At 51.5% G+C, this 24683-nt stretch overlaps 1 protein-coding gene across 1 annotated transcript in view; it reads right to left on the bottom strand.

The window, feature by feature from the left end:
- Positions 1–24683, bottom strand: part of EXOC6B (exocyst complex component 6B) — a 277974-nt gene that overhangs the window by 198864 nt on the left and 54427 nt on the right. The window contains exon 6 of the mRNA XM_041464605.1: positions 23229–23433. Within this exon, the coding sequence (XP_041320539.1) occupies positions 23229–23433 (205 nt within the window). The remainder of the gene's footprint in view (positions 1–23228; positions 23434–24683) is intronic.

Here is a 24683-nt window from a genome sequence, read left to right as displayed (position 1 = left end):
CAGCCCCTTTTGCTCTGCCCGTAACTCAAAAGGAGGAATGATTTAAAAATTGGTTTTTACAAAAAAAAACCAGTTGATTCAGTCCGAGGAGTTCAGCCCTGGATCTCCAGCAGTTCGGGACATAAGGGATTGATTGCTCCAGCTTGGATAATCTCCGTGGCTCCCAGGCCCCACTGAAGTGGTTTCCAAGAGCTAAAGCCTTGGATCAGCCTGTCAAACCCTGGGAAAACTCCAGGAAAGCCACAGTGAACATGCTGGAAGTGGGAGCCTGCCCTTGAAACCCCAGAGCCTGCACACACCAAATTAATAATGCACAGTGGCAACCCCGAGCTGCTTCTCCCAACCCCTTCCCAAAGCCCCACACCCCAACTTCCCCACAATTAAATCCCAAAAGAAAGGAAAATTCCGGGTGAAATCTCATTTTTCACACTCTAAGTGCACAGAGGATGGGAGTTGTTTGGTTGTGATGACCAAATCTCTCTTTTTCAGCACAGGAATGAGGTCAAAGCACCTCCCATGGCAATGACCCCAAATCCCAGCCCTGATGCCAAGGCCTCGAGCTCGGCCGGGCTCCTCCAGCTCAGCTTTGGGAATTCCTCTCTTCCTGTGCACAAAGCTGACCTGGAATTCCTAAAGGAAGGATCTAGAATGCAAACAAGGAGTTACTGGGGTATGAGGACCAAAGAAAACCCCCAAATTTCTTGGCCAGGAGCACAGTGATCCAAGCTGACCCCTCAAAGCCACAGCAGCTCCCTCAGACTCCTGCTCCAGGAAAATCAGGCCAAAAGGGATTGCTGGAACCCCAGGTGCTGAGAATTTCAGATTTTCTGTGTGGAAAGGCACAGACCCTCAAGAGAACACTGCATTTGACCTGAGAGCATAAAGAAAGCTTCCAAAATTAATTGACAGCACTAGCATTATGAGTAGTTTGAATAGAAGTGTGCAATATCACCTAATAAAAAACTTTAAACTCTAAGTTTTAAAATATAGTAGTATATATAAGACAAGATGAAAGTTTCAGAGCAGAAGCTAGCCCTTCTTCTTCACCTTCTTCTTCATAAGTTGAAGTAATTATTTTCTAATTAGACCAAAAAGTCTGCATTATGAGGCAGAAATAATTAGTTAAGTTAAAAAAATAATGCAAATATCATTTCTTAATTAGGTAGTTTTTCCTTAAAAGACCTTATCAAAATAAATACAGGGCCATTTTATAACTTATTATTAAAATACTGTAAAATTCACAATTTATAAGATAATAATATAAATAAAAAATAAGAAATCCAAACACAAAATGCCATCTCAAACACTTTCAATCCCAACCATAATAGGAAAACAAAAATAAACAAATAAATAAAATTAAAAAATAATAAAAAAAAAAGAAAATTAAAAAACAAAAAAAGTATTCCTGCAGTTCCAAGGGGTTTTCTGCAGGTTCAGGCTGATGCCAGCAGGGAAAAGGAGCTGTGGGACTCCTCACCTGTCCCATCCCTGCTCTGGATGATCCAAGGCTGAGCTGGGACACACAACTGACAAATTTCCACCAGATCACCCCACAAAGAACCATCAGGTGAGACAGGACAGAAAAACTCCGTTTTCCACATCAAAAATCAGACACTGAACAATTTTAGAGCCAAAGCGAGCAGCTGCTTCCGCTCTGTCCCAAATCCATGTCCTTGAATGTCCATGTCCATCCTGTGTTCCCGGCAGGAGCAGCCTCAGAAACCTCTCAGGAGGGCAAAATCTGCAGTGTCTCCTACATCAAACTGTGACCAATGACGGAATATTCCACAGGGTTGGAAAAATCCCACCTGCCAGGTGGATCCAGCCCTGGTGTCCCTGAGCACAGAGAGCACTCGGGTGGCCCTCAAGGCCAGGACTCACTGGGAGCCTCTCCCAGGGGGAATGGGGCAGGAGAAAGGACAAAGGGACACCAGCTGTGCTCCCAAAATCCATTCCAGGTGGCTGCAGGGGGATAACGAAACAAATAACGGAGGGGTGGTCTTGGAAGAGGTGGATAAGGCACTGGGGAGCTCTGGGGAGATGGCTGAACCCTCCTTCAACCCCCATTCCCTTGGGAAGTCAACAGAAGCGTCCAGGAATGGGAATTCCATCCCAAACTCCAGCCAGGGGTGTCCAGGGATGAGGTGACCGACATGTTCCTGCTCCATCCCACCACATGTTCCCTGCTTGCCTCACCCATTCCCTTGGGAATTCAACAGAAGCGTCCAGGAATGGGAATTCCATCCCAAAGTTCAGCCACGGGTGTCCAGGGATGAGGCGACCGACATGTCTCTGCTCCATCCCACCACATGTTCCCTGCTTGCCTCAACCCCCATTCCCTTGGGAATTCAACTGAAGCGTCCAGGAATGGGAATTCCATCCCAAAGTTCAGCCATGGACACAACCTGGAGGTGTCCAGGGATGAGGTGACCGACATGTTCCTGCTCCATCCCACCACATGTTCCCTGCTTGCCTCACCCATTCCCTTGGGAATTCAACAGAAGCGTCCAGGAATGGGAATTCCATCCCAAAGTTCAGCCACGGGTGTCCAGGGATGAGGCGACCGACATGTCTCTGCTCCATCCCACCACATGTTCCCTGCTTGCCTCACCCATTCCCTTGGGAATTCAACAGAAGCGTCCAGGAATGGGAATTCCATCCCAAACTCCAGCCAGGGGTGTCTAGGGATGAGGTGACCGAGGTGTCCCTGCTCCATCTCCACCCCACCACGTGTTCCCTGTTTGCCTGCAGGGTTGGTGGGGCAGGGCTGGAGCTCCATGGGGCTTTGTAAGCCAAGGTGGGACCAGGGGACGTTTCCGAGGTTTCCCTGCTCTTGGAGCCTGTCCAGCCTGGAAAACCTTGGCCTTTCTCACCCTCCATCCCCTCTGGAGCGAAACTCATCCAACAGCACCTTCTGGAAGCTCTCCAGCTCCCACCAGAGCCTCTCCTGAGCCTTCCAGACACACCAGCCTCACCTCGAGAGGAAGAATCCCAGCCCTGGCTGCCAACATTTTCCTCAGAATCCCAAAAAGCAGCAAAAAGCATCTCCAAAGGCCACAGTGCTCTGTATCCGAGCCCAGGAAATGTGGAAGGCATTAAAGCCTCACTTTCCCTGAGCAGAGAGGGAACATGGACCTACAAACAACGCCTTGGAGGCATTTCAGCAGCTCCATCTACACAGGGGCCTTTTTTTACGATGATTTTTTAAGTCAATCAGAAATCGGCGGGGCCAGGAAGCCGTAAACTCGGCTTAAAAGGGAGAAAAGCAAATAAATGCTTGGAGGGAGTGGAGGGGAGGGGGAAATGGGAATCACTGAAGGCTTCCAAAGCCTTGTTTGTTTGTGATAAAGCTCAGCTGTACACAAGCTGTCCCAGCCGGGCTCATGGTGACATTTCCCTGCAGTGGCACCACGGGGAGCGGCGAGCAAGGGGGTCTGTCAACATTTTATCAGCAGCAACTGCTCCCAGGGCTTTATGAGGCACAAAAGCTCCTTTTCCTCAGCCTCGTGGCTGCTCGGGATGGGAAGGCTCTGACTCAGAGCAAATCATTGGGATTTAAAAACCACATCACACGGAGCGGGGTTTGGTACCGGGGAGGGAAAGGGGAGAGGACGTGGCACCCAAAATCTGGAGTTCTGAGGGGAAAATGTCTCCCAAAAAGCTCTTGGTGGTATATGGAACAAACTGGGGAGTCCCAGCATGGATTATTAAGGCTCCATAAGCCAAGAACTGATAAAATGAGGGAAATAATTCAATTAGCCAACAGCAAACTCATCCTGTCCTTATTTCTACATAAAATAAAAGCACAGCGTAAAATTAAACCTTAAAGACTCCAAGGTGGGCAGGGCTTTTCAGAGACAATCCCTGGAGAGCAGCAGGAGAGGAGGAAGTTGGGATTCAGGGAATAAAGACATAATGCCTGCAGTGGTGCCCAGTCCTTGGCCACGATCCCGCAGGAACTGCAGGACGGGGACACCTGGGAGCACTCCCAGATCCCAGGGGTTCCCATAAACCAGGCAAGAGCCAGAGCCAGGCCACGTGCACCCTCCATAAATCCCATCATCCCTCCCTGGGGGATGGAAATTTATTGTCCCTGCTGGTGGAAGAGCTAATCCGAGTCTCCCTGGATGGGATAAAGCCACATTCCAGGGCCGTGCTCTCACGAGGGACCTCCCGGTCTGAGCCCTGCACACAAAGCTCAGGGCACGGACAGGAGACTTCAGCACCTTCACCAGGCTGATCCCAAAGCTTCCTGCCACCAGTCCTTCATTCCTCCTGCCGGGGGGGAATTCCCAGAGCAGCTGTGGCTGTCCCTGGATCCCTGGCAGTGCCCAAGGCCAGGCTGGACAATGGGGTTTGGATCCATCCCTGCCATGGATGGGGTGGGAATGGGTGGGATTCAAGGTCCCTCACACCCAAAGCATTCCACAGTTCTGTGAAATCACCACATCCCAGGGACCCTGTGGACCAGCGCTGGGATCCCATGGGACAAGGGGGACATCTGTGATGAGAGGCTGTGAGGGGCTGGAGCATCCCAGAGGAAAAGGCTCCCAAAAGAACCCTCAGTCCCCACAGGGGGTCACCAGGAAGATGCAGGTACAAAACACGACTGGTTCTTACTGAAAACATAGAAGAGGTTCTGCTGCCTCATCCGTGGAGGTTTCTGAGGGAAAAGCCTGACCTAAAAGTGTGAGCAGGAGGTTAAACAAGACCTCCCCTGGCTGTGCCCTACAAACCAAACCTCATGTTCTCTGAGGGTTCTCCCCTCAAGCTGAAGTTGCAGTGCAACAAACGGGGCTGAGCAGCACCATGGAGGGTGGGCTCTGCACAGTCATGGAATGGCTTGGGTGGGAAGGGACCCTAAACATTCCCAGCTCTCACTCCAGAGCAGAGGGGCTCCAGCCCTGGAAGCATTTCCATGACCTCCTCTGGATGCCCTCCAGCAGGTTCACTTTGTATTTTTCATTCCAGGCTATGAGATGCCTCCCAACAGACCAGATGGCAGGTTAAGGCTGCTCCAACCAGGATGGTTTGGTTCCAGTTCCTGAAGCCCAAGGAACAGCTCCTTTTTGCAGTCAGTTCTGCACTGGGACCAGCCCACGTGTGCATCCCTGGCCCCACACGAGCTCCCTTCCCAAGGGAGAGCTGCAGTAGCTGCAAACACAAACTGCCCCAGCTGCAGCTGCACCAGCATCCCACTCCTCAACAACCCCTGGAAGGGACACGTGAAAAACCCCCATTTACGGGGCCAGCGCCCCTCTGTGAAACAGCCAAGCGGGCACAGGTGGCTGATAAAAGTGCACTTTAACAGCCACACTTGCAAAAGAAATTTATAAGAGTGAGCAAAGCTCGCAGCCTTTTAATTGCATGTCAAACGCTGGGCTCCGAGAACTAAACCAGATTCCTGCAGGCTGTGCCAAGTGCTTCCAGATATTCCGTGTCTGGAGCAGATCCCGCTGCTACCAAGGGGTTAACACAGCCTCTGAGGCCAGGGAGGCTTGAAGGCAATGCCACCAACCCTGAAGGAAAGCAGAGAAGGTTTCTGCCAGCTTTGTTCCAAATAAAAGGTTATTAAAAACAGCCCCAGCCGCTGTTAACAGGAACGGCCCGACAAGGAGACGTTTACAAAGCAGCTGAACTTGTAAATAAATGGAATTAATACCCAGCAAATTCCTTTGATCCACGGGACACGAATTCCCTTTCCCTGCAGAGCTGCTCATTAATAGTTCCATGTTCCACTTGTGTCACCCGCCAGCGAGCCCGAAGGAAAACACTTCCAGTCACAAAGGGATCTCTGGGTTCTTCTGGGCCAGGGGATTTCTGGTCAGAAGGAGATCTCCAGGATCTCCAGAACCAAGGGATTTCTGGTCACAAAGAGATCTCCAGGTTTTCCTCTCCCATGGGATTTTTTGCCACAAAGAGATCTCCACATTCTCCTCTGCCAGTGGATTTCTGGCCATAAAGAAATCTCCACATTCTCCTGTGCCAAGAGATTTCTGGTCACAAAGAGATCTCCAGGTTTTCCTCTGCCAAAGGATTTCTGGTATATAAAGAGATCTCCACATTCTCCTCTGCCAGTGGATTTCTGGTCACAAAGAAACCTCCAGTTTTTCCTGTGCCAAGGGATTTCTGGTCACAAAGAGATCTCCAGTTTTTCCAGTGCCAGTGGATTTCTGGTCACAAAGATCTCCAGTTTTTCCACTGCTAGTGCATTTCTGGTCACAAAAATGAGTCACAAAGAGGTCTCCACGTCCTCCTGTGCCAGTGCATTTCTGGTCACAAAGAGATCTCCAGCTCCTCCTGTGCCAGAGGATTTCTGGGAATTCCTGGGAGAGGCTGATGGGGAGCAGCAGGAGGAAGAGGACACTGAAGGAATTCCTCACTCAGAGGCAGGTGAGGCCCTGGAATGGATCCCAGAGCAGCTGTGGCTGCTCCATCCCTGGAGGTGTCCAAGGCCAGGCTGGGATAGTGGGAGGTGACCCTGCCCATGGAATGGGATGGCCTCGAAGGCCCCTTCCAATCCAAAGCACGCCAGGATTCTGGGATTCCTCTCAGCAAGGTGCTCACAGGTGTTAATGTGAAATATTCAACATTCCCCAAAGTCCCAGCCACCCAACATTTCGGACAAAGGCAGTGTCCTCAGAGCTCCCTGGAGCACCTAGAGATTGGGATCTGCCCTTGGCTCATGAGGCTCTGCAGGGCCAGGGGTTCTCCTGCAGGAACTCTGCCCCAGGGATCCCAACCAGGCATCCCCAGGAGCAGCCCCGGGGCTCTGGGGGTCTCTGCAAACCCCAACACACACAAACCCCCCCAACCCATCCACAGCATTCCTGGGGCACCTCTGGAATCATGGAGAGACCAGGCAGAGCCCTCGTCCCAGCTGATCCCAGTCTAGGCTGGGCCTAAATTCCAGAATCATTTTGCTGGTTTTTCTCCTTCTCTGCACTGTGAGGTGGAAGGGGAGGACACAGCATCAATAAATTCAGCCAGCCCTGGGTGAACGGAGAGGCAACGTGGCCATCTTCTCCTGGGAGCCAGCCACAAATCCCTGGAGAGGAACCCATCCATGTCTGGGCAGGTTTCTCCACTCAGAACCCAAGGAACCAAGCCACAGAGGTGGAAAATTCACCCAGCTTTTCTCCGTGCTGTCACACCCGCTCATCATCAACTCCTAGTGAGGATGAAGGGGCAGAGATGGATTTTCCAAGTTTTAATGAAACCTGGATGGAAAGGAACAACAGAGGCTGCAAAGAGGCAAAGCAGAACAAAAGGAGAGGTAAGAGCAAATCTGGATGAAGTGGGAAATAGGGGAGAAAGCACTGGAAAGAGGAAGAATCCAGGAGATGTGAACCTTCATGGACACATCTGCAAGTGGAAAAGGGGGTGTTGGCCCAGGGGGCAAATTAACAGAAGGGACAAGTTATCAGAGCAATAATTATCATGGAATCATGGAATGGCTTGGGGGGGAAAGGATCTTCAGGATGATCCAATGTCACCCTTAGTGGGGGGACACCTCCCACTATCCCAGGTGGATCCAACCCCAGTGTCCAGCCTGGCCTTGGGCACTGCCAGGGATCCAGGGGCAGCCCCAGCTGCTCTGGGAATTCCAGCCCAGCCCCTGCCCACCCTCCCAGCCAGGAATTCCTTGCCAAGATCCCAGCCCAATCTCCCCTTTGCCAGTGGGAGCCATTCCCTGTGTGCTGTCCCTGCAGGCCTTGTCCCCAGTCCCTCTGCAGCTCTCCTGGAGCCCCTCCAGGCCCTGCCAGGGGCTCTGAGCTCTGCCTGGAGCCTTCCCTTCTCCAGGGAACATTCCCAGCTCTCCAGCCTGGCTCCAGAATCCTGGAATGGTTTCAGTTGGAAGGGACCCTAAATCCCATCTCATTCCACCCCATCCAGGCAGGGACACCTCCCACTGTCCCAGGTGGATCCAAGCCCCAGTGTCCAACCTGGCCTGGGACACTGCCAGGGATCCAGGGACAGCCACAGAAAATCTGGGAATTCCAGCCCAGCCCCTGCCCACCCTCCCAGCCAGGAATTCCTTGCCAATACCCCACGGAAGGTTCCAGCTCCCACAGCCCAGCTCAGACAACCCCAAAGCAGCTCAGGACTAAGAACTGCTCCTCTCCAGAACTGTCCTTCCTTTGCTTAATCCAGGACTTTCCACAGCCCTTGGAGATGTTGTCCTGAAGGAGAAGGCCACAACTGAGACACCCAGAGCTCTGTCCCCAGCAGGATGCTGAGGACAAGGCGCTGGGAATGTGACAATCCCAGGAAACCCCAAACACTCAGCTCTGCTCCGCTGGGAAGCGTTCCCATCCCTCGTGAGAACTCTGATCCCCAGTGCCAAGCAGGAACGGCTTCCCAAGGGCTTCCCAACTCCTCTGGGAAGCTGAAAATATGGGAAAACCCAACCCTGGAGCAGAAGTTGTTCCAAGAGGAAAGCTCTGCTTGTTTTGACCAGACACACCAATGAAAGCTGGCACGGGGGGGGGGATGGGGATCTGTGGGAAGCAGCAGAAATGGAATTTTACCTGCACAGGGAAGCACAACTCCCTCAGCCTCTGCCTTCAGGGAGGAGGTTAAACACCAACACCTCCAGACACCTCCTGCTCCTCCCTCTCTCCACACAGGAGCAGTTTCTGCCCCCTCCCACCCATCCCAGCATCAGACACCCTGAGCCAGCTGCATCCCAGGGCTTTTCCTCTTCCTTTTCCCAAGATCTGGCTTGAGTTTTTCCCCTACAAATGCTTCTCAAATTCTTCCCAAATCTGCCTGAGGCACGGGAAGGCTCCGTGCCCTCTGCTGCTGCTGCAGCACAGGGCTGCACACTTGGAATGCCAGGGAAAATCCCTCCAGTCCAGCAGGAGCATCTCCAACAGGCTGCTCCCACCCAGCCATACACTTTTCTGAATGTTTTTCTTTTTTCCCTAATTCCTGAGTTTTGAAAGGCCTGAGATGCCCAGAGGATGTTTCTGTGGAAGCTGTTTGGAACAGCAGGAATGGGAACACATCAGGACCCACATTTCCCTCCCAAATCTGCAAAGGAAGTGAGGGAATCCCCATCCCTGGGGGATTCAAAATCCCTGTGGATGTGGCACGTGGGGACACGGGGCACTGGTGGCCCAGATCTCACAGGCTTTTCCAACCTAAACATTCCCACGATCCTAAGGCACAGGTGAGCTTGGCCCAGGTCAACACCCACCACCAAAATGCCAAGATTTTAAATGAAAACCCCAAATCCCACCTTCCCTGAAAATACAGGACCAGGGAATGTCCCTGGAGCTCCTTCCACCCTGCTGGAGCCCAGCCTTTCCCAACCTTCCTGAAGAACCAAAAGTGATGAGCAGCAGATGGAGACCCCAAATCAAAGCCACCAGGGGTCCCAGCTGTCCCTCCCTGTCCCCACAGGAACCTGTCCTGCTCCAAAAAACCAGGAAAGGGGAACAAAGCAGCTCTTCCCAGCCTGGAGGAACTGAAGGACATTTTCCCTGAAATAAAAGCTGTTCTAAATTTGCCGTAGATGGGAATTGGAAGAATATGCTGAGGGGTTTAAATGACCTGAGCCTGACAGCAGAACTTGGGGGTTTTGCAAAAACCTTGGAGGGAAGGGAAGCCTTGGGCTGCTGCAGGAACTCCTTGTGGCTGCTGCAGCACCTGGCTGCAATTTGTGCCAGGGTGTCACGGGAAGGGCAGGCAGCTTGGCACCATGCCCTGACAATAGAACCACTATTCCCTGAAAACCAAATCAAACCACCATGCCCTGACAATGGAACCACCATGCCCTGACAATGGAACCACCATTCCCTGAGAATGGAACCACCATTCCCTGAAAACTGAGCCACCATTACCTGAAAACCAAACCACAGTTCCCTGACAATGGAGCCACCATTCCCTGAAAACCAAATCAAACCACCATGCCCTGACAATGGAACCACCATTCCCTGACAATGGAGCCACCATCCCTGAAAACCAAATCAAACCACCATGCCCTGACAATGGAACCACCATTCCCTGAGAATGGAACCACCATTCCCTGAAAACTGAGCCACCATTACCTGAAAACCAAACCACAGTTCCCTGAAAAGCAAAGCACCATTTCCTGAGAACTGAACCACCATTCCCTGAAAACTGAATCACCATTCCCCAAAACCAGAACCACCATTCCCCAAAACCAGAACCACCATTCCCTGAAAACCAAACCCCTGCACCTCAGCTGGATCAAGCCCAGCCCTCAGCATGGAGCCATTCCCATGCTGTTCCAGCCCCAGGGTGAATTCCCTGGGGATGGGAGCCCTTCCCTCCCTGGGGTCACTCCCAGCCCAGGGAAGGAAGGGCTGGACAAAGCTCCTGGGAATTCCAGGGCAGTGACATTCCCAACAGGGGATTTTGGTCCAGCTGGCACCCTGTGGTTTCGGGTCCATCATTTGCAGGAAGGTTCAGGTTTTGCTCACCTGGACCAAAAGCCAAAATCCGACCTCAGGGGCAGTTTGTGGTGGGCGTGGCACTCCGAGTTTGGGTGCCCAGCTGTGACCTTGGCACAGCATCAGGATTTTGCCACATCCACCAAATGTCTGGCAGCTCCAGGTGAGGACCTGGAGACTCTGGCCCAGTCCTTGGCATGGGAATGGGACGGGATTTAAGGTCCCTTCCCACCCAAACCATTCCCTGACTCCATATCTGTGGGACACCAGGAATGCTCCCCAAACCTCCTCAGATTCCTGCACATCTCCAGAGTCCCAGGGCAGGAGCAGTGCCCAGCTGGAGAGCACGGAGACATCAAACCCCTCCCTGTCACCAAAACCACCCGTGGAATTTTTAAGAGGAGAAATCTGGGAAAACCCAGTCCATTTAAAAGGTTTATGAGCAGCCACATTTTTATTCCTTTTATTGAATTTATCATCCTGGGCAGCAGCATCCTGGTGGGAGCCATTCCCAGAGATTTTTGAGGTGATTCCATCACCTCTCCTGGCAGGGCCGTGCTGCCCAGAGCCCTGAGCTCCTCCACACCAAACCAGGCACAAATTGAGTTTATTGTGGGGCCAGTCTGAGCTGCCTCAGCCCCAGAGCCACGGGGTCCTGGTGCTCCTGGGAGCAACTCCCCAGCCTCCAAATAAAAACCAGGAGAAGCAAGAGCAGGAAAAACCACAGTGCCCAACCCAAAAATCACAGTCCAGGCTGAGTGAAAGGAGGTTCAGGGCTCCTCTTTCCCAGCTGAAATCCCACAAACACAACAGCAACTCCTGCTGGCTCTAAGGAAGGAGCAAGGAGCGCTCCTGCCTCCACTGGGAACTTTGCCTAATTATTCATAATTAATTATTAATCACTAATTCTGTCACAGGGGTTGGAAGATGTCCAAGGCCAGGATTTGCTTTGGAGCACCCTGGGATGTGGAAGTTGTCCCTGCTCACAGAAAAAGGTTGGAACTGGATGATCTTTAAGGCTCCTCCCAACCCAAACCATTCCATGATTGGAAGATAAAAGATTTATTTCTAACACCTCTGGATTTCAAGACTTTTACAAGGTCTAAAGGATTATCAGGATAATTGGGGTTATTAGGATAACTGGGATTATCAGGGTAATTGGGATTATAAAAATAACTGGGATTATCAGGATAATTGGGATTATCAGGATAATTGGGAACACGACCCAAAGTGCCTTTTTGGAATGTTGTTCCAGGCCAGCAAAAAGCCACCAGGCAGTGTCTGGAGAGTGGGGAATGTCCCTGTGTCCCCTGGAGCGTTGGCTCTGCAAGGGGGGAAATGTGGTTGTGTTTAAACAGAACCCAGGGAGGGCCAGGATTTCCCAACAGCTGGAATCGCCACGTGCCACATCCCAGTGATCCCAGCATTCCCAGGAAACGGCTCCAAGTGCCTCCTGTTCCACAGCCTGGCCACAGCCACCCCCAAGGGGACAGCCTGGGGTGTCCCACAGCTGCTGGGATGGGATGGGATGGGATGGGATGGGATAAGGCAGGCACACAAGAAGCTGGGCCAGCACATGCTTGCCCTGTAGTTAAACTTTGGATTTCCTGGTGCAGCCATGCCCAGGGAAGGTGGATCCACTGCAGGGATCCCCCAGGCCCCACGGCCCTTCCTCACCCACATGCTGAAATAAAAAAGGCCATGATTTAGCAGTTTCATTTCTGAGGTCATAAAAGGAATTGAGGGGGATGCCCATTTATTAATAAACTTCCTATGGAGTATAAATTTTCAACTCAGACTTAAAGGCACAGAATTCCTGTTAAATAAACAGTGAAACCTTCCCAGAACGCCAGGAAACGGGGAATAAAAAGCCCTTTTATGACAATAAGCACATTTGCACTGCAGTTCTGTGATGTGGGAGGGAGCAGAGGGAAAGCACGAGGAAGGGCAGAAGCTGCTGAGATCTGCACAAAGCCCTCAGCACCTCCCCAGACGTGTCCTGCACTTCCAGACGTTCCCGGTCGCGTTTCCCATCCACGGCGCCAAGGGATCACATTTAGCCTCAAGCTCCTGGCCTGACACTTCACTCCAGGAGCCACTTCAAAAACCCTTCCCAGCTCTCAGATCATTCCCATCTCCTCCTGCTCCTTTTCCCTGTAGATCCCATCCCATCCCATCCCATCCCATCCCATCCCATCCCATCCCATCCCATCCCATCCCCGGCACGGATTGGATGGGATGGGATCCATGGGATCCATGGGATGGGATGGGATGGGATCCCTGCCCAGGGTGGGAGATGTTCCCACTGGAGGCCGGGAATCAGCCTCACCTGGAGCTTTGGGATGGGATCAGAGCAGCAGCTCCTGGACAGGGCTGGGAAACCTTCCCACCCCCCTAGGGCTCTGCTGCTCTTCCCATCCTTCATCCCCCATCCCCTTCCCCCAGGAGGAGGAGGAGGAGGAGCAGGAGAAGGAGGCCCAGCCTCTGCCCCAACATCCCATCCCATCCCATCCCATCCCATCCCATCCCATCCCATCCCATCCCATCCCATCCCATCCCATCCCATCCCATCCCATCCCCGGCACCACGGCGGGTCCCAGAGCGCGAGCAGGGGGTGGCACACGGGGACAGAGCCCACAGAATGCCACCTCCTGCCTCTGGGGTTTCTCACACCTCATCTCCAGAGCCCAGAGAGAGAAGAAAACCCAGAAGTCCCAAACTTCAAAGGTTGGACTTGATGATCTTGGAGGCCTTTCCGGGCCTGGATGGATGCGGTGACGGGAGCGGAGGCTCCGGCTCAGGGCAGACACTCGGGGAGGTTTTGTCTCAAAAAGCTTCCAGATCAAACACCAGTGGCAAGGGATGGCTCCCCTGCCCGGAGAGGGCTGCTCAACACTCTTAAAATAACACATTTTGGGGCCAAGGCTTAATGAAAAAATAGCAGGGGCTTCCAGAGCCGGCTGAGGTTTTCATCCAGCGCGAAACAAAAAAAATCTCCTCCCCGTTTTCCTCGAGGAGGTTCTCCAGGAGGTTAACCAGAGGATGCTGGGGGCAGAATTCCCACTGTTCATCCAGCTCCTCCCTGCCAGGAGGAAGGAGATGGCTGTGAACAGCCCCTAAATTCTGACAGTGTTTAAAGCCAGGCACTCAGAGCCCTGGCAGCGACTCCTCTCCATCATTCCAGTGGGACACAGCACCCCCTGCGCTGTGGGAGCCTCTTCCCAAAATCCTGCAAGCCCAGCCCGTGGCTGCCCACGTCCCTTCCCATCTCTCCAGCCCCAAGGATGCATTTCCTCTCCTAAGACTTTAATATCCCAAGCAGACGAGCAGCAGGAGCGAAGATTAAGAAGGTCTCGTTCCTAAATTTGACTGGAAAATCAAATTCCTGCTTCCCAAACCTGCCCAGGAGCAGAAACCCCCATCCCATGATCCCCACCCCGCTGTGGAAATCCTCCCAACCACCAGAGCGACCTCTCCAAGGCTCTCCTGCTGCATCCAAGGCTAAAAAACTCCCACTTTTTAATAACCAGCCTTATTGTGACTTGTTAAGGCAAACCCCCGGAACGGGAGCTGGAAGCAGCGGGAAGTTCAGCTCCGGGGGTGCCTCTGGAAGTCCTGGGGCAGGATAAACCCCGGCCCCCACCGAGCAGGAGCTTCCAGAGGCTCTGGCTGAGCCCAGCCTTGGCACGGGCACGGCACAGATCCCAGCCAGGGCTCCGTGACCTCTGCAAAACACGGAATGCTGCTGGAGTGGTGGCACCCAGCACGGGGACACTCCCTGCCCAGGAAAGGATTCCAGCTGTGCTGCCCAGTGCCACCCAGAGAGGTCAGTGCAGTGTTCTCCTGGCAGCACAGAAAGTCTGGAATTCTCAGGGTTCCAACAATCCCCCATCCCCTCCCTGTGCATTCCAGACCCTCAGGTGCTCCTGAACTCACCCCAGCCTGAAGCTGCCTGATGTCCACCCATCACCTGTGCAGTGCCAGGCTGCCACCATCCCCTTGGAGAAATCCCAGAGAGATCCCAGCATGGAGCTGATGGGAAAGCAGAGCCAGCTCTGCTGGGCAGGACAGGAGTGGCTGCTGCAAAATCCCAGCCTGGGATCCATCCTTGGAACTGCACCTGGGGCTTGCCAAGGAAAAAAGCTCCAGGTGCTGCAGTTCATCCTGTTTTCTCCATGGATGTTGTGCAGAGAAGGAGTAAGAGCACCTTGAACATGAGCCAGATTTTTTTTAAATGCCAATTTTCATTTAATCTTTAAGAAAATGCCACGGTGGCAGATTTTATGACTGAGCCAAGGTATCAAAAATGAGTTTAAAATTCAAGACCAACTGACAGACACTCAGGACTCCACATGGAGCCACTCCCTGGACTCCTGGGAAAAATCCACTTTAATTCCAGTTCCACTTGGAAGTGCCACCAGGAGCACAAAGCAAACCCCCCACGGGAACTTCTATCCTCAACCCAACTATCAACCCAGGGAACTCAGAGTGCCATGGAAATGCAGACATCCCTAAAATCCTGCAGGACACAGCTGGGTGCTCCAAGCCTGGCTCCAGAGCCATCCCAGCATTTCCAGGGAATGCCAGCGAGCAGCTCCAGGCCAATTAATTGGGGAAAAGAACAAATAAATCTCTCCCTTCACTGCTCACCCACGAGACTTTTCTCTCCCCAATTCCAGCTGCCTTTTGATCCTGAGCTGCTGGAAGTTCCCAGAGTGGGGAAAAGCCATTGGACAGCAGCAGCTCCATGGATCCAGGAATTCTTTTATTCTGGAATTTTATTTGTATGTTACTCTGGAATCTCTGCAGGCACGAGAGGCCACGTGGAGGAGGCACGTGGGATGATCCACACGTGGCTCTCTGTGATCCCTGACCTGCAGGGCTGGGGTGGGAGGCAGGGAAGGGATCCAAACCTGGATCTGCACCCCGGATTTCCCACGTGGCTCTCTGCCCATGGAGCTGCTGCTCAGCCCTGCCCTGAGGAGCCTCCTCCTCCTCTCCAGGGCTGCATTCCCACCAAAACCCCGGCAGCACCTCGGGATCCACGGCAGCTGTGGTCACCCAGAGCAGCTGTGGGTGCCCCTGGACCCCTGGAATGCCCAAGGCCAGGTTGGACACTGGGGTTTGGAGCACCTGGGACAGTGGGAGGTGTCCCTGCCCATGGCAGGGGTGGGAATGGGATCATCTCTAAGTTCCCTTCCAACCCAAACATTCCATGACTCCATTATTTCCTTTTCCCCCTTATTTCTGCCCTTTCTCATGGGACTTTTTGGAATTCCTGTTCCTTCCCAGCCACAGGGACCAAGGAAGGATCTTCCCAAAGAATTCAGCACTTTCCAGCAGACTGTCCCAATTTTTCCTGCTACATCCCTTTTTATTTTTTTTTTCATTTGAATGCTGGATTTAACACCCTGAACTCAGAGTTCCAGATTTTCCACTGTGTTCCCCAAATCCTTCATTCCCACACAAACATTCCCAGGGTTTTTGACCAACCAGAACGTGTTCCCTGAGGAGATAATCCCAGAATCCTTAAGGCTGGAAAGCACATAAGGAACACCACTGGTTATCCAGAGCAGCTGTGGCTGCCCCTGGATCCCTGGAATGCCCAAGGCCAGGTTGGACACTGGGGCTGGAGCACCTGGGACAGTGGGAGGTGTCCCTGCCGTGGATGGGGTGGAATGGGATCATCTTTAAGGTCCTTCCCCATCCATTCACATTCCAGGGGGACTCTGGCTGCCAAGGAGGGAACATGAACTGACCCAACCTCAGGTGGCTCAGCCCAGAGGGGACACAAACACCCCCAGCTGCTGGCACGGGGATGAAACATCACCTTCCACCAGCACAGCTGGAATTCCAACTGTCCCAACTCCTCCTGCTGGGCCAAACTGCCCAAATTCATCCTGGATCAACCTGTCCCAGCTCCTCCTGGATCAGCCTGTCACAATTAATCCTGGAACAACCAGTCACAATTAATCCTGGATCAACCTGTCCAAATTCCCCCTGGATCAACGTGTCCAAATTCCCTCTGGATCAACCTGTCCCAATTCATCCTGGATCAATGGTCCAAACTCACCCTGGATCAGCCTGTCCAAATTAATCCTGGATTAGCCTGTCCAAGTTCATCCTGGATCAACCTGTTCCAAACCCCCCTGATCAGCCTATCCCATTAATCCTAGATAACCTGTCCCAGTTCCTCCTGGATCAGCCTGTCCCAACTCCCCCTGGACCAACCTGTCCCAATTCATCCCGGATCAACCTGTTCCAACTCCTCCTGGATCAACCTGTCCCAATTCATCCCGGATCAATGGTCCAAACTGCCCCTGGATCCAGCCTGTCCCAATTAATCCTGGATCAGCCTGTCCAAGTTCATCCTGAATCAACCTGTTCCAATTCATCCTGAATCAACCTGTCCCAATTCATCCTGGATCAACCTGTCCCAATTAATCCTGGATCAGCCTGTCCCAGTTCATCCTGGATCAGCCTGTCCCAGTTCATCCTGGATCAGCCTGTCCCAATTCATCCTGGACCAACCTGTCCCAATTCATCCTGGATCAGCCTGTTCCAATTCCTTCTGGATCAACCTGTCCCAGTTCATCCTGGATCAACCTGTCCCAATTCATCCTGGATCAACCTGTCCCAGCTGCCCCTGTCCAAACCCAGATCCCCACCTATCCCAGCCCAGCTCTGCTGCTGGATCCCGGTGATTCCCAGGAACAACCTCCTGCTTTTCCTGCCCTCTGCCAAGGCAGCACGGACACTTCTGGCTGTCCCCAGCACTGGATCCATGGCTGCCTTCAGGCTGGGTTGTTTTTGGCCCCTCACTCGCAGCAGCTCCATCCCCAGCGGCCTCCTCCACATGCCCGGCACATTCCAGCCTGGAGTGGGATAATAAAGGCCGGCCCGGATATCAGCACGTGTTAATGGGATGTAATTCAGGCCTGGAGCTCAGAGCCCTGTAAAAAAAGCCCCACCAAAACCCAAACACACACGCAGGTTCACAGGGCCAAAGTCCAAGCGGAGTTCAAGTGCGCGCAGCTCCTTTCATCCGCTCCAGGCCCCGTAATTAACAACGAGATTTGGAACGCGGCGAATTCCCCCGGAATTCAGGTAATAAAACTCAGATTGGGATAAAACCCAGCAGGGAAGGAGGGCAGGGAGAGCTCCTCGGCGTGAGACCCCGGGAATGCCTCCCTGAGTCCATCCCAGCAGGGGCTGGGAGCTGCCCCGATCCCGGGAGCGAGCGCTGCCGGCCAGATCCTCCCGATTATCACAAAATGAAACGTTCAGCCCCTGTCAGCGGCAGCCTCGCGTTTGTAATGTTACAAAAACCCCATTTCCTCTCCCATTGTAGCGAGGCCTCCTCCGTTCCCGCTGGTGAAATCAAACAATTTTAAAGGAATTTATATGATCCTAATTTAAACCGAATGCACGGAGCTGCCAATGGCGGCTCCCCGGCTCTCCGGGCCTCCCGCCAGCTCCGCTCCTTTCCACAGCTCTGAGCACATCCAGGGAAAACACCCAGCCATCCAGACTGGGCATACTGGGAGGGACACCCTGCCCCGAGTGACCCCCACCACGGCAGCTCCTCCTGCCTTTCCATGGACACAGCACCGTGCTCCCATTCCAGATCCCTCCAAATCGGCTGCTCCGAGGGGAAGGGGCACAGGGAGCTCCTTCTCCAACCTGGGGGGAAATCTGCTCCCACAAACCCTCCTGGAGTCTGCACATTGCCCCCATAAAACAGAGGGAAGTTGGGATTTGGAGAAGATTGAAGATGCAAAATTCCCTCTGTCAAAGTGAAAGGCAAGGGGCTCCAGGAGAGCTGCAGAGGGACTGGGGACAAGGAACAGAGGGACAGCACACAGGGAATGGCTCCCACTGGCAAAGGGGAGATTGGGCTGGGATCTTGGCAAGGAATTCCTGGCTGGGAGGGTGGGCAGGGGCTGGGCTGGAATTCCCAGAGCAGCTGTGGCTGCCCTGGATCCCTGGCAGTGCCCAAGGACATTGGTGCTTGGATCCACCTGGGGCAGTGAGAGCTGTCCCTGCCATGGATTGGGTAGAATTGATGATTTTTAAGGTCCCTTCCATCCCAGCCCATTCCATGATAACCATGCATGAGTTACTCCCCAGCTCTGTCCCCCACAGGATGAAGAATTTACCTCCCCCCGTTATTTCCAGGGAATTTTAGTGACCCCTCATTCCAGGCTGCTCCCCCTCGCTGCCCCCATCCCTGAATTTGGGCAGGGCAGGAGCAGCCAAGCCCCACCACCCCCAGAGCCTGGCTGGGTTCTCCAGCTGGGAATACTGGGAGGAGGAGGAGGAGGAAGGGCTGGAACTGGTGAGGAAAACACCAGGAGAGCCACAGGATTCCCTTGCAGTGGAAGATGGAGAAGTGTTTTGGTTTTGTGTAGGAGATATTGATGGAAGGGATGTAAAGTTTTTGGAGAAGTGTTCTGAAGATTTGCTCTAATTTTTATTCATTTTCTTTTAGTTCCTGTTAATAAATTTTTCTTTATACCCTTTAAAAACTTTAAACCTACTTTACCTTTCTCCTAATTCTATCTCATAGCAAAAAATAAGTACACTAATAATTAACCAACACTAAAGCCACCACACTCATTAGTACATTAGCACTAATGTACTCATTAGTACATTAACCAAATATTGCAAAATTAGCAAAATTTCAAATTGGCAAACAAAAACCACCAAGAAGGAACAGAGCCACAGGAGCAGGAGGGACAGATAGAGCAGAGCTGTGGATTGGGAAGGATGGAAATACAAAAATACAGAAGTTTCTCCAACCAGAAGAGCAAAAAAGGCACTGAAATGATGGAAATTTCTCCAAGTTTTTCACCTAAAATCCACAGATGTGGTTGGACATCCACATCCCTCCTCATCCATCAGCACAGAGCCAGGAGATTGGAATCCTCTGCCAGAAACCTGAGCATGGAACTGGAAACTACCAGACAACACCTCCACCCTGTGATGTCCCTAAAATTGATAAATCTCCTTCAGGGGATAAAAAAAGATAAAATAATTGCATAAAGTGTTCCCTGCATTAACTGGACACCAAAAAGAAATGGAATTCCTGCTCCTTCCCAGCCACAGGACCAAGGGAGGATCTTCCCAAAGCTCTGCCTCCACAAGGAACTAAAGGAGAAATTCCAAAGGGAATTCTGCTCTAGGAATTGGTGCCTCAGGTAAATCCAGCACCTGGAGGCCTCCCAGACATCACCCCGTGCACAGCTGGAAGCACATCTGGATTGGGAAGGGTTTCTGCACCTTCAGGAAGTCACATCTGGATTGGGAAGGGTTTCTGCACCTTCAGGAAGTTTAAACTGAATAAAAAGTTTGCTGAACTCTCAGGTGCCAACTGGTCCCTCCCCACAGCTCCATTCCATGAGGGAAGGCTGGGTTTGCCAAATCCCACCTGTGTCATGGCGTCTCTGTGATCCCAATTTCATCAAATGCTCCCAAATCCCACCTGTTTCATGACAGTCTCTCTGATCCCAATTCCACCAAACGCCCCCAAATCCCACCTGTTTCATGGCGGTCTCACCAATCTTCATTCCCACCAAACGCCCCCAAATCCCACCTGTTTCATGGCGGTCTCGCACCCCATTCCCACCAAATGGGCCCAAATCCCACCCCAGTTCCATCAAACAACGCCAAATCCCACCCATGTCATGGCAGTCTCACCAATCTTCATTCCCATCAAACGTCCCCAAATCCCACCCGTTTCATGGCGGTCTCGCACCCCATTCCCACCAAACGGGCCTAAATCCCACCCCATTCCCACCAAACGGGCCCAAATCCCACCAGTTTCATGGCGGTCTCACCAATCTTCATTCCCACCAAACACCCCCAAGTCCCACCTGTTTCATGGCGGTCTCGCACCCCATTCCCACCAAACGGGCCCAAATCCCACCCCAATTCCACCAAACGCCACCAAATCCCACCAGTTTCATGGCGGTCTCACCAATCTTCATTCCCATCAAACACTCCCAAATCCCACCTGTTTTATGGCAGTCTCACCAACCTTGATTCCCACCAAACGGGCCCAAATCCCACCTGTTTCATGGCGGTCTCACCAATCTTCATTCCCACCAAACTCCCCCAAATCCCACCTGTTTCATGGTGGTTTCACTGATCTAAATTCCCAACAAATGGCCCCAAATCCCACCTGTTTCATGGTGGTTTCACTGATCTAAATTCCCAACAAATGGCCCCAAATCCCCCCTGTTTCATGGCAGTCTCACACCCCATTCCCAGCAAACACCCCCAAATCCCTGTTTCATGGCGGTCTCTCCGATCTCAATTCCCACCAAATGCTCCCAAATCCCAGCTGTTTCATGATGGTCTTGCCAACCTTGATTCCCACCAAACGCTCCCAAATCCCACCTGTGTCATGGCGTCTCTGTGATCCCAATTTCATCAAATGCCCCCAAATCCCACCCGTTTCATGGCGGTCTCACCAATCTTCATTCCCACCAAACGCCCCCAAATCCCACCTGTTTCATGGCGGTCTCACCAATCTTCATTCCCACCAAACGCCCCCAAATCCCACCTGTTTCATGGCGGTCTCACCAATCTTCATTCCCACCAAACGCCCCCAAATCCCACCTGTTTCATGGCGGTCTCTCTTATCCCAGTTCCCACCAAATGCCCCCAAATCCCACCTGTTTCATGGCGGTCTCGCACCCCATTCCCACCAAATGGGCCCAAATCCCACCCAGTTCCATCAAACAATGCCAAATCCCACCCATGTCATGGTGGTCTCACCAATCTTCATTCCCACCAAACACTCCCAAATCCCACCTCTTTCATGGTGGTCTCTCTTATCCCAATTCCCACCAAATGCCCCCAAATCCCACCTGTTTCATGGTGGTTTCACTGATCTAAATTCCCAACAAATGGCCCCAAATCCCACCTGTTTCATGGCCATCTCACCACTCTTGATTCCCACCAAATGCTCCCAAATCCCACCTGTTTCATGGTGGTCTCTCTGATCCCAATTCCATCAAACATCCCCAAATCCCACCTGTTTCATGATGGTCTTGCCAACCTTGATTCCCATCAAACGCCCCCAAATCCCACCCGTTTCATGGCGGTCTCACCAATCTTCATTCCCATCAAACACCCCCAAATCCCACCTGTTTCATGACAGTCTCTCTGATCCCAATTCCACCAAACGGGCCCAAATCCCACCTGTTTCATGGCGGTCTCACCAATCTTCATTCCCATCAAACACTCCCAAATCCCACCTGTTTCATGGCTGTCTCACCAACCTTGATTCCCACCAAACGCCCCCAAATCCCGCCTGTTTCATGGCGGTCTCTCCGATCTTGTCCGAGTGCTTGCGGATGCTCTCCAGGAAGTCCTTGAGGTCGGACATGGAGAGCTCCTTGATCTCCTCGCGCAGCCGCGGGATGTTGTCCACCATCACCTTGCAGAAGCGGTAGTGGCTCACCTGGGGCAGGAAGGTGTGCTCCAGGTGCTCCAGGGTCTTCAGGGCCGGGTAGTGCCTGGGGGAGCAGGGAAAGGTCAGGAGCAGCCTGCTGGAACCCTGCTCTGCTGGCTTTTTGTGGGAACCCGGGGCACAGGGAATGTTTCTCTGCTTGTCCTGAGAAACCCTGAGCCCCAGGAGAACGCTGCTTTAACCTTCATCCATGGAGAAAGCTTCCAAGGCCTTGGGATGGATTGGAATCTATGAGTGTGAAATACAGTAATATAGTTTATCACAGGGTGAAAAACTTAAAGAGTTTTGGGTGTTTAGTATGGAGGTGGATAGAAGACAAGAGGGAGGATTTTGGGCATTGTCTCATCTCCTTCTTGCTCTTCATCTGCTCCATTTTCTGCAGTGTGATTGGTCACAAAGAACCACGATGCAGATGTTGTGTGAACAGACAAATAATTAGTTATTGGTAGAAAGCTAGAAATAAAATCCATTCTAAGAGTTAATTGGACAAAACAGTTTTAAAAAACCTTAAACCTGTGTGTCTTGTATCTTTTTTAGTACCTTTCTCTTTATATCCTAATATGTAGATGGCATGCTGAACTGCTGATAAGAGAAAAAATAAACAACCTGGAAACCAAAATAACCAAAAGTCCCGTTCATCTCTCAACTCTAGCACAGAACTTTTTAAAACTCTCCCCATCAGGGGAACCTCAGGGGGTGTTCTCACAGTTTTGGTTCACCAATTTGTGATTTTGCCAGTTTTGAGGAGTGGTGGGTTCAGGGCTGGCCAATCCCTGCTGTGAGACAGGATTAGGAGAAAGGCAAAGCAGGCTCAAAACCTTAAAAGGGTATAAAGGAAAATTTGTTATCAATTATTTTATGATCAGCTTTGCATCGCTTCCCCAAATGTCCCCTGTGCAAAACCATGACACCAGGTTAATGAGAATTTTAGGTTTTTTGTGCTAACAGGCACCGACCCCAAAAAAACCCTACATTTAACCTGAGGCTGTTAAAAAAGCTTCCAAAATTAAATAATACAATTAAAATTCTAAGTGTGCAGTTTAAATAGAAGTGTGTAATATCACACAGTAGAAAACTCGTTTCATGGCGGTCTCACCAATCTTCATTCCCACCAAACACCCCCAAGTCCCACCTGTTTCATGGCGGTCTCGCACCCCATTCCCACCAAACGGGCCCAAATCCCACCCCAATTCCACCAAACGCCACCAAATCCCACCAGTTTCATGGCGGTCTCACCAATCTTCATTCCCGTCAAACACTCCCAAATCCCACCTGTTTTATGGCAGTCTCACCAACCTTGATTCCCACCAAACGCCCCCAAATCCCACCTGTTTCATGGCGGTCTCTCCGATCTTGTCCGAGTGCTTGCGGATGCTCTCCAGGAAGTCCTTGAGGTCGGACATGGAGAGCTCCTTGATCTCCTCGCGCAGCCGCGGGATGTTGTCCACCATCACCTTGCAGAAGCGGTAGTGGCTCACCTGGGGCAGGAAGGTGTGCTCCAGGTGCTCCAGGGTCTTCAGGGCCGGGTAGTGCCTGGGGGAGCAGGGAAAGGTCAGGAGCAGCCTGCTGGAACCCTGCTCTGCTGGCTTTTTGTGGGAACCCGGGGCACAGGGAATGTTTCTCTGCTTGTCCTGAGAAACCCTGAGCCCCAGGAGAACGCTGCTTTAACCTTCATCCATGGAGAAAGCTTCCAAGGCCTTGGGATGGATTGGAATCTATGAGTGTGAAATACAGTAATATAGTTTATCACAGGGTGAAAAACTTAAAGAGTTTTGGGTGTTTAGTATGGAGGTGGATAGAAGACAAGAGGGAGGATTTTGGGCATTGTCTCATCTCCTTCTTGCTCTTCATCTGCTCCATTTTCTGCAGTGTGATTGGTCACAAAGAACCACGATGCAGATGTTGTGTGAACAGACAAATAATTAGTTATTGGTAGAAAGCTAGAAATAAAATCCATTCTAAGAGTTAATTGGACAAAACAGTTTTAAAAAACCTTAAACCTGTGTGTCTTGTATCTTTTTTAGTACCTTTCTCTTTATATCCTAATATGTAGATGGCATGCTGAACTGCTAATAAGAGAAAAAATAACCTGGAAACCAAAATAACCAAAAGTCCCGTTCATCTCTCAACTCTAGCACAGAACTTTTTAAAACTCTCCCCGTCAGGGGAACCTCAGGGGGTGTTCTCACAGTTTTGGTTCACCAATTTGTGATTTTGCCAGTTTTGAGATTTCCCAGCCCAATGCATGGAGGAGTGGTGGGTTCAGGGCTGGCCAATCCCTGCTGTGAGACAGGATTAGGAGAAAGGCAAAGCAGGCTCAAAACCTTAAAAGGGTATAAAGGAAAATTTGTTATCAATTATTTTATGATCAGCTTTGCATCGCTTCCCCAAATGTCCCCTGTGCAAAACCATGACACCAGGTTAATGAGAATTTTAGGTTTTTTGTGCTAACAGGCACTGACCCCAAAAAAACCCTACATTTAACCTGAGGCTGTTAAAAAAGCTTCCAAAATTAAATAATACAATTAAAATTCTAAGTGTGCAGTTTAAATAGAAGTGTGTAATATCACACAGTAGAAAACTCAGAATTTAAAGTCTTAGAATACAGTAATATATATAAAACAAGATGAAAGTTTTAAAGCAAAAGCTAGTCCTTCTTCACCTTCTTCATAAGTTTAAGCAGTATTGTATAATTAAATAAAAAGTCCACATTACAAATCACAAGTAATTAATTATTGTGCTAAAAGTAAAAATAATTTAAGTGTCATTTCCTAATTAAACAG

The sequence above is a fragment of the Pyrgilauda ruficollis genome, unplaced genomic scaffold (genome assembly GCF_017590135.1).
Source record: "Pyrgilauda ruficollis isolate IOZ18807 unplaced genomic scaffold, ASM1759013v1 scaffold181, whole genome shotgun sequence".
Classification (NCBI taxonomy): Eukaryota; Metazoa; Chordata; class Aves; order Passeriformes; family Passeridae; genus Pyrgilauda; species Pyrgilauda ruficollis.
This window is presented reverse-complemented; position numbering and strand designations above follow the sequence as displayed.